Raw genomic sequence first — 10,775 nt, 5'->3', positions numbered from 1 at the left:
GTTCATTCTTATCAAACTATCCTGATGCCTTTCATGAAAAATCTTAAGAGATATATATTACCCAACTTTATCTCGACCTTGGTTTAGATGAATTTCATTAATCTCCTCTCAGACTCAGAGCGTTGCATTATTAACCCTTTTTTTGTGATCTAGATTAACTATTCCAGTCATGGCTCAAAATAATTAGATGAAGGTTGGTAGCTTTAAATTAATATTGTTATTTTCCTTTCCTTATCTATACTTCCCTCTTGACCAAGTTTAGAATATATACAAGTTTCTAATATTGGCCACCATCAAAAAAGCAATCAAACCAAAGAAAATACCAATAAAGGCATGAACACCAGTCTAGAATGACGTTGCACTTAACATGCTTTGCTAATTCATATGCTTTCACAACCCTAGTTATGGGGTTTAGCTACTCATGATCATAATCACACACAAATATTTCATATATGAAAGCATAATGTTGAACTTACAAGAACAAGATGAAAAATCAAAATCTCAAATTGATTAGAAATTCTAACAACCAATATCAATGATTCAAAGATCAATAATGTATCTCAGATCTTAAAATAATGTAAAAAAGTATATAAAGTGCGTAAACTAATAATACAACATCAAGGGATTATATAAATACAAAATAAATCCTATCCTAAATTGTGTTGGAAAAGCAGGTCGGTGGCATTCCACGACTCGTGGGTTAGGTCTTGTAACAGACTCACGAGTCGTAGCTCTCAATAATAGGAATCAAAGTTGGATTCAACTTTCAATAATCGACTTATACCTTCCATCCACGAGTCGTATGTTGCATTTATGATTCATGGGTCCCCTTGTGGAACTCAGACTTTCCAAAGCATCTTCAGAACTCAAATCATGCCCCCCAACTCATGAGGTATAGGTCTAACCCACGAGTTGTAGGTCAACTCGTGGGTCATCAATTTAGCCACTCTTCATCCTTCTTTCTCAGGTTTGGCCCTGAAACCTATTTTTCTGTAAAATCAATACAAAAACACATCACATCTAACAAAAAGACCTAAGTTCCTGAATAATTTCCTTATTTTAAGCATTAAAAGTTCCATGAAACCATGGCACATCAATACCCTCAACTTAGAACGTTTCCATGTCCTCAGGAAACTAAAACACAATAATAACTAGAATGCTTAAAGAAGAAAAACCTACCGCACCTACGAAAGTCAATTTATTCAGTTTAGTTTAAAATTTCAACTCCCTTCTATGCACAACTTTCAAAGCCACTATGTGTATATATGCAACACAATATCATAACATGAAAGGGATCAAGTGACAACATTATATAAGCATCAAAAAACAAACCATGTACGCAAATGACAGTACGTGAACAAAGAAGTAGCTAACAATGCAACTCATGTACCCTCACAGAAAAAAAAGTCTTATAATCTGACAGTATATTAATGAATATCAATGCAAGGACTACATCAAACGCTCATGATGACAGAGAAGCTCAAACAGTGTGCATGAAATTTCATAGGCTTGCCCTTATTTTCTATGCCTTAGTTTTCTAGACAATTGGAAGGAGATCACTATAGGACTTTTCTCAGCTTGTAATGTAGGTATGAAGGTAGGTATGGTGTATATGGGAAATAGTAACTCAACCCTCTTTAACACTACACTTACATTCTTGGCTTCACAATTAAACCATGTCTTTTTATTCTCTTTTTCATCTTTATTTATTTTCAGATTGGGTTTGGCTTTCTTCTTTCTTTCCATTTACTATTTCTTTTCTCTCCTCTCTTTTTTCTATTTTTAAATTTTTCTACCACACTCAATCCTACCGTATTTTATTTTCTCAACTTCTTCTTCATAACTGTAATTAACTATGCATCCCTATGATAGCCACCGAAACTTAGGCAATTTTCCTGAGTGTTACACAATGTCCAAGGAGAGATCAGGGCTAAAACAGTTTCATTGTAATTAAAAAGGGTGGTTAATAGGTTAAACAAGAAAATAGGTCACTTTAGGCTCAAATTTGGGATCAAGAGATACTTATTTCATTTGGTTGATCTTTTAGACTAAAAATTTACTTTTTCAAACATGGACGATGATACTATGCCAACCAACTATCCTACAATCTAGGCAAGACAATCGAGCAAGATCTGGATTACACATATAAAGTGAACTAAGTAAATATCTCACACACACATAGCACAAAGTTACATTATCAAATACCACCTACCTGGTTCATGCAATTCTAAGCTAAGGTTATTCAGTCCCTAATACTAATACCAAAACAATATCCAATAATGGTCAAAATCTCATATCTTCACAACATACAGTTGATAAAAAAAATATGAGGGGTATCATTTTATTCATCATAAAAATCATTAAAAAAACACAGATAAAATTTGACTGCAACAAGGTTCCTTATTTTTATCCAAACTAAACATAACACATTTAAGGAACAACACAATATCCTAAATATGTTGGCTCTGCTATGATATCATACTCTGGGGAAAAGAGAAACGACAATAAAAACCTTGAGTAGTTGGTACACCTCTACCCCTAACTAAAATCTAATTCATTATCCCAGTGCATACTAAGAAATGATGTAACAATATAGAAATGGGTACATACCTGAGTTGCTCTAGGTGTCAGATATGGACTCGCCCCCAGCTGAGGCATCAGAAGGCATGTCGAGCACAGTGCCAGGAGGTGATGGTGGATGACTATAGGAGGCTCTCAAACGTGTGTTGTTTGCGCTCACTCTTGTCAACATGAAATTGGGTAACAGACTCTATGGCTATGCAATTTATATCTCCCTCAAAATCATCTAACTATTATTCTCCCTCAAAATCATCTAACTATTATTTTGCTCAGCGAGCTCATGTCCTTTCTTGTCCTTATAGTCGGGAGATCATCATCATCCACGAACAAGTTAAAAATCAAAGGTGGTGGTGTAGGCACTGGCTATGAAATTAGAGGTATGATTGTGGGATGACAGAAGTGTGGCTCTCAACTAATGTACAAATCTCTAAACTTAGTGTGGCCACCTCCTCACGAAGACTCAATAAATTAGGAACCCAAGCCTCGAGGAGTCTCTCCCTAATTTGGATACCAAAACTATCTAATCCTTCATACATATCTCTAGTAAACTGCTCCATAGTGGTAATCATCCAAGACTCAACCTACGCCTCCGGTGTCTCTAAAATATTCTGCACCCATGGCCAAATTTGACCAATTAACTTGGCCAACTAGGTGTTGGTGTGAATCTAGCACTCTGCTAACTCCGACTTATCCACCAACTACTACAAAAACTCTGGAGAGTCTGTTACCATACCCGAAGTAGGTGGTCAAGGGGCATTTTAGATGTAGACAATGGAATTGTAGTGCCTGATACCTCCTCATTAACTGTAGCAATTGAACCCACTATCGAAAAGCTACCCATCTAATATCACCACATAATACTGGCATGTCTACCCTGTTGTCTAACTCTAAAAACCCGTCAAAAATAGTTGCTCTAGAAGAGGTAAAACGTTGTGCCTTTTTAGTGCAACTGGGTTGTGCCTTAATCGGATGATCTATACCGAGTAATGTCGGTACTCCCACTGTATCACATAGCCTCTAAATTAAGTAGGGGAATAGTATACGGGTGATCTATCTAAAATCTTTCTCATGGATCTCATCTCAAGTGTATCAGGAAAAGTCTATATCATACCCAGTTATGATACTGGACACAAGTATAACCCATTCCAAAGTGAGTGTGTTATCTTCACCTATGGGCCATGACCTGTGTCGAACTATGGACTACCCATACTTCCCTACAAGTTCAGGGTAAACTTCTTGATCTCTGCCTACCCTTCTACCCAAGAGGCAGCAATACCGTGCTCAGTAATTAATCAAGCCTCCTAACTCATCAACTTTCTCCGCTGCTCTAGATCCTTTATCGTTCAATGGCTCCTCACTTTTGACATCCTATAATCGAACTCAACAGTAGTCATCTACATATCATAACCCAACCCAAATAAGAATCTCCAAATCATTTGCTCATATAAGTCAAGCCAAGTCTCTCTCACTTCTGTATAGGCCAGCGAAGGTTGGTATCGAGCTCTCTACGCTACTGGTGTGATCAAATCTATTGAGGCATCATAGGAAGTGTAAAACTCATGAACTAGCTCCAGGCTATAAGATCCAGAAGGCTCACCCATCATTCGAGTTTTTATCTCTTAAAGGTGGCTTTAATATATAGGATCCCTGCCAAGTCTGAAGTCCTGATACGAGGCTCCTCAGTAATACTCCATATAGGACTAGCCTAATCAGTCATCTCAATGTCCTGATCATATATGTACTGCATATTCTCTATACACCGCCTCTAAATCTCAGGAGCTGCTGGCATAATAGAGGTGCGCGTGGACTCTTAGACCACTGTGACTGGAGTCGATGTAGTCACATCCTCATCATGCTCTGAAGACTCTACACTTTTTTCAAAATGGGGAGCATTTATGTCTCTCTCACCGCTAGCGGACTTAGTTGATTCTATCCCTTTTCTTGACTGGGGAGTGGTTGTGTCCTCCTCACTATTACCAAAAGTAGATACCTCCTCTCACTTATCAGATTGAGGAGGAAAAAGAGAGTGCAACAGTGATTTTTGTGCATTTTTCATCCAGGGCTTGGCCCGACCAATAAGACCAAGTGGGGCTTGAGGCCTAGGCTATGGTACAGGCTGAGCAGATGATGGATGAGATGTCAATTGTATGGAAACCTTTGCTGCAGCATCTCTCTGAGTCTGGCGCCATGTCTGGCATAATACTAATGGTGAACTATCAATTGAGTACCCCTCCATTGACCCATTCCATGTGAAAGACTCAGGGCACAGTCTTGACTATAGGACCTTCTTTTGTTTTTCCATTGGTGCCATGGTACCTGTATTGAAAAGCATTAGTACTTAAACTATATCAGCTAGAAAAGATTGAAAAACAAATAAACTATTAGGTCCCATCCACGGGTCTGGTCCACGACTCGCCGAGTGAGCTCATAATTCAAGAACTAGGATCGTGAACTGATAATCCAGTTCTTGAGTTCAATCCATGACTTATAGACTTAATTCATGATTCATGACTTGACTCATGAGAGTCAAACCAAGTTTCTGAGTTTCAAAATCCCAGGTCTGATTTCAATGACTCCAATCCAAAATTGGTGAATGCAACTAACGTGTCGTGGGTTGGACTCATGAGTTCAAACTTGAGATTAACATAGATTTATCAGACTTCGAGTTTAATTTCTATAATTTTACCCCAACTTAGATCAAATTTGATCATACAACACAAGTCACCTTTTTAATGCATATTAGTCTAAGTGTTTGAGAATCATTTAAGGAATTTAGTCTAATAAATCATATTCTAAGTCACCTTGATCAAGAACTATTAAGCATACCAGTTGAACCTCTAAAGAATTTACCTTTCTCACCATCCCATTCACCAACATCCTTCGATGAGGAAGATGATGATAATGATGATAAAGATAATGGTGAGGATTCTGGTAAGGAAGAATCGGGTTCTGATGGTGGAGAAGAATTAGGGTCCGAGGATAAAAATAAGAATGATGACGGGTCTTCAACTGAAGAAGAAGGGAGAGTAGGGAGAGTGACAGCCCAGTCAGAGTAATGCCATCACTACAAGTACCTATCACTCTACTATCCATCCATCCTGCTCTGATGCCCATCATTAAATGGTAGGGGTACCCCAAAATACAGGAACTATATGAAAAACACAATGCCATAAATCTTGAAAATCGTAAACCCCTGAGAAGTATTTATCTTGAGGGACAATTGACTACTACTGGCATGACTGAGATGCCCGCGTTTAAGGCACGGTTCAAGAATTACAAGTTTGAGTGGATGACTAGAAAACTAGGCTAGTTAATATATGATTTTTATGTTGCGTGTCAGATGGAATTAAAAAGGAAAAATCTGCAAGGAAACCTTAGAGAGGTGCAGACCCAATATCAGACTTGGTGATTTGAGGTGTTCGAGTGAACATCTCAGCTCAAACATTCTCCCGGATATTACATAGGCTAGAATTTATACTTTTGGCCAGCACCGCAAAATTAGACTTTCGCATAGATGAGATAAATAAAGTGAAGGTTAAATAGATAGGTTCGAAAGATAAGCTTGTTCAGTTTTGATGGATGGACAAAACTATTGCTTTAGCTTGGGAAGAGGCCCTATGGACAGTTAGTGACATCGAGAATTCATCATCAATCAAGAAGAACAGCCTGAACTTTCAGGGCAAAGCGTGGTGGACCCTAGCTAGAAATAGGTTGAGTCTGAATTTGTCGGGCTATATCGTGAGTCTAGAATAGGCAGCACTGATAGTAGGCATAATGTTAGGATACAAGATTGATATAGCCAAGTGAATAGCTAGTGAGATCAGGGATAGGGCCACTGGCACCGATACAGTATTGGCCTTCCCCTACTTATTGACTCAAAAATATCTGGACGCGAGTATGCTAGAGCTCCCAGACATCAATCGATTCTTGAGGACAAGGACCACTACAGACTTAGGGTTGATCAAAGACGTCACCAACCCAAGATCCAAGATGTCCAAGCTGGCATCTATTATTTTGAGTGATGCTTATAAGGCCCAAGGGTAGAGAGAAGATACTGAGAGGGGTGATACCCCTACTGAGACTGTCCAATCTGAACCTCAGGCCTCAGATATAGCAAGAACCTCCGATACTCCTACTCTACTACCTACTACGACACCATGACTATCCACAACTAAGTTGGGTCTAATTGGCTACGTAATGGTGTTGCAGTCATTTCTAATTGAGATGATGAAGAGGTTGAGTAATATGGAGACAAAGGTGCAACATATAGAGGGTGGAGTAAAACCATGGGTTGAGAAAGGGCTGACTGAAGAAATGAGGACTATGCAGGCAAGTCTTGATCAGTTTGAGTAAAAGATTACTCGGTATCTTGAGGTCGTCCAGTCCCCAAACCTAGCAGGTGTATCGGCCGAGTTATCCAAGCTATGAAAATCAGTAGAAAAATTGTACGACAAACCAATCCTCTTGATGCCTAGCATTGAGGAGATCCGCAGAGAGGATGTGGTCAAAAATATTTGGGTTGTTGACAACACAACCCCTACAGGAAGTGTTGAAGAAGGAGAAAGTGAGATAAAGAAAAATAAGAGAAAGAGACAAAGCAGAGAGGGAGAGAATATTAAGGCTGCAAAAAAAGCAATCATACATGATGAGGTGGACCGGCAGGTTAGGGTCCACAAGATGGAATCAGGAGATAGGAGTTTTACACCTTCAGATGTTGCTGATCTGATCAGTAGCATACTTTACTGCCTAAGCCATAATTGAGCATACCAACCACAGTTGGTACCACTGCTGATTGGAGCACCCTGGTCGCTGTTGGGGCTACTAATATTAAGAATAGGGCCCGATCTGAAGGACTGTGTGCTGATCTGGCGCCTAATGTGCCAAGGTATGTCTTCACCCTTCATTTTATGTTATACATACATTGGGACATTTCATAGATATTCAGTTGGGGTGGGAGTGCACCGCATAGCCATCGCAAGTTGTTATTCCTATGTTTCTTTTCCCGTCAGTTGTGGTTTAAATACGAAATTGGCATATTTATTGTGTTTTAAATTTTTTATTTTGTGTTTTTGTGATGTGTGATGCTCAATTAGTAAGAAAATTGGTACCTAAGGCAGTAGACATGTTTTGAATAATGGTGCTAAAATTATTAAAATTAGTAGTACCCCTCCTAAAAATTTTGACAACTGTATTGTGTGCGCATGTGACTACTGTGAATCTTGCAATGGAATTAGAATTAGGAACATAATAACTGTGGCAAACAATTGTATGAACTGGATAGAAAGTAATTAATAATGTGAGCCTATACAATGTATGTGTGAGGCATTAACTTAGTTCCCTTTGTGTGCAGAAACCAGAACTTATCCGGTTAGTCTTGCCTAGGTTGTAGGACCATCAGTTAGGAAAGGATCGTAAGCTATTTTTGAATCTGGCCTACTTTAACCTAAATAACCAACCAAAAGAGAATAAGAATCACTTGATCCCAAATTTGAGCCTTAATAGACTTAATTTTTATTTACACCGATTCACCTTCCCATTTTAATTGCAATGACCCTCTCTTGGATCTGGTCCTCCTTGAACACCGTGCACCTCAACACAGGCAAATCGCCTAAGTTTAGGGTGGCTATTATAGGGGTGTGTAAAGAATAGTGGGTAAGTAGATGGGGTGTGAATAAAGAAAGTACCACAATAATCTGGTACATTCTTATATTGTATTAACTGTTATTTGCCTTTACCATTCTCATCCTTATCAAATTCTAACCAAACAATTTATGGCCTAGGTTTTGTGAGATCAATTTGCAACTTGACCTTACCAACACTCTCTAGTCTTCTTGTAGGTAGCTAAATCTAAGAATAGTCCTTTCTCAATAAGAGAAAGTAAATGATCTAAGACTTTCATACAATAGCAATGTCAAGGCAACTCAGGTAGTACTTCATCTACTAGAACCAAGGGTGTCTCTATATTAAGTTTAAAGATGGGATCGATACCTGGAATCTCATTAATTGCCTACCACATTCATTTTTTCTTTTGTCCAGACTGTGGCATGATCAAGTTTATTATTAAGATCAATGTATAAGTGTCTTGCATTAAAGTGGGTGATATTAAAGTGTATTGCATTTTTTCTTTTGGGTTTCATGATTTCATATTAAACTATTTTGCAGACAAAGTATACCTGGAAGCCTTGTCATGAAAATAAAATAGATATCATTTTCTGATTGAAAGCAGCTCTACGGATTAAAGAACACCTGTATGAGGCCCAAAAGAAAAAAGAAAGAACCTAGTTGGCTAACAAATGAAGTGTGGGTCAAGTTCTTAGAAATATGGGTGACTCCTGAATATAAGGCGCAGAGGGAACAGGCAAAGACAAATCGAGCCTCTGAAATGGGTGGCTCGTTATGCACTGGAGGTTCAATGAGTTTCGCTACCTACCAATGAAGACTGATAATATTATTTGACATATTGACATTCTTGTGAGCTATTTTATTTGACATGATATTCAAGCCTCTTGAATGCATTTTTGCCAGGAACATACATGCGTACTTCTAATGTTATATTACCATAGTGGAAGTTAAAGTATGAATATCAACTAGTCATAGTTAGATATGCATCTCTGAAAGCTAATACTCTAGAAGTCCTAAAAGAGTTTACAATAACTCTTTTAGCTAGCATTAGTATTTTCCTACTTCTAATATATAAATTGGTTTATGCAAGAATTGTTCTAAGAATAGAGAGCTTGCCAGTAAGAAATATCAGCGGGTTACTGTATGGCTGACTCTATAGACAAAGCCAGCTGATTTATTTAGATGATGTTTATGTGACTCTTATTTGTTTTATTTCTAAAGTGAATCTGCATATCTACTTTGAGATATGAATCTGCATCATATTCCAGTAGATTAATAAGAAGGTGTTTTTTCTCTAGTTAAAAGACTTTAATCTCTTAAAGCTTTGGTGACTAGTGGTATCTTTTTTCTAAAACTTTACAGCAATACTTAAATGGGGAAAAAGATGTAACTCTTGCTGAGGTCTTAAAAGAGATGAATAAGAATAAAAAGAATGATACAAGAGAAGAATGGGTCGAACCACGTGCTAAGGATACATATGTAAGATAATAATTTTTACATACATTATTGTCTTGTTATTCAGCTTAGCTTGTTTACATAATGACAATTATTTTTCTTTCAGGAAGGATTTCAAAAAAGACTTGGAAGATTGGCATCAAACCCAACCTGCTTCAGAGGATGGTACCATGATCCAACCATCGCCTATAGATATGACTAAAATATGGACAGATGTGGAAGGTGGTCCAAAGAAAGATAGAACCTACGGGTTTAGAGTTCACCAATCCTCGAGTAGTCCTTCCCCATTATTGCCCAACTCCTCTTCTACTTCGCAAAATATGAAAGAAATGAAAGCAATGAGAAAGAAAATTAAAGTGTTGACGCAACAGTGTGTAGCTAATGATGCTAAAGTTGCCAAGTTTACTAAATTTGATGAGTTAGTCAAAAAGCACAGGCCTCAAGTATTTGATGATGAGGAAGAGAGTGAATTTGATGATGATTAGATTGTAATTGTTGGTTCTTGTTTTTTATTATGACGTTTAGACTTAAAGTTTTCTTGGAATGTTTAAACTATTTGGCTCGATGTTTGTTTTGGATTGTGACGTTTAGACTTAAACTTCTCTCGGGATGTTTAAACTATTTGACTCGATATTTGTTTTGGATATTTCAAAATAGTTGAATTTTTAAATTTTGATTATGTTTGTAATTTTCAAATCCTTCTGTGAAAAATACATTAGGTATGTTGTTATCGTTTGTAATATGGGAGCAGTGGAAGCTAATAAAACAATACTATTGCTGACAAAACAAAAGAAATTTTCGACTACAGTGATCGGAATAGTAAATACTTTTTTAACAAAAATTAAGATTTCCGACGATACCTATCAAAATACAACAACAAACCCAGTGTATTCCCACCTAGTGGGGTCTGGGGGGGGGTAAGATATACGCAGTCCATACCTCTACCTCTAAAGAAGTAGAAAGGTTGTTTCCGATAGACTCCGGCTCAAGTCACGAGATACCACGCAAACTCATAGTAAAGCACAGAACTAGATTACATAACATAAATACGGCACCCATAAGTATTAGAAAACAGAGGAAAGCACACAGATTCGTAATAAAACATGGAACACAGAATC

The 10,775-nt window shown here is 37.7% G+C and overlaps 1 protein-coding gene and 1 long non-coding RNA gene across 2 annotated transcripts; one reads left to right on the top strand and one right to left on the bottom strand.

The window, feature by feature from the left end:
• Positions 1-545: 545 nt before the first annotated feature.
• Positions 546-7,166, bottom strand: LOC124885553. Its single transcript, XR_007042668.1, has 2 exons — positions 2,611-7,166; positions 546-990 (listed from the first exon to the last, which is right to left on the bottom strand). It is a non-coding gene; the product is annotated as an uncharacterized LOC124885553 (long non-coding RNA).
• A 2,221-nt stretch (positions 7,167-9,387) lies between these two features.
• On the top strand, positions 9,388-10,222 carry LOC107877773. Its single transcript, XM_047393461.1, has 2 exons — positions 9,388-9,681; positions 9,764-10,222. The coding sequence occupies exons 1-2, from the start codon at positions 9,635-9,637 to the stop codon at positions 10,140-10,142; spliced, it is 426 nt and encodes a 141-aa protein (XP_047249417.1). The 5' UTR covers positions 9,388-9,634; the 3' UTR covers positions 10,143-10,222.
• Positions 10,223-10,775: the final 553 nt, after the last annotated feature.

Source organism: Capsicum annuum, chromosome 7 (assembly GCF_002878395.1).
Source record: "Capsicum annuum cultivar UCD-10X-F1 chromosome 7, UCD10Xv1.1, whole genome shotgun sequence".
Classification (NCBI taxonomy): Eukaryota; Viridiplantae; Streptophyta; class Magnoliopsida; order Solanales; family Solanaceae; genus Capsicum; species Capsicum annuum.
This window is presented reverse-complemented; position numbering and strand designations above follow the sequence as displayed.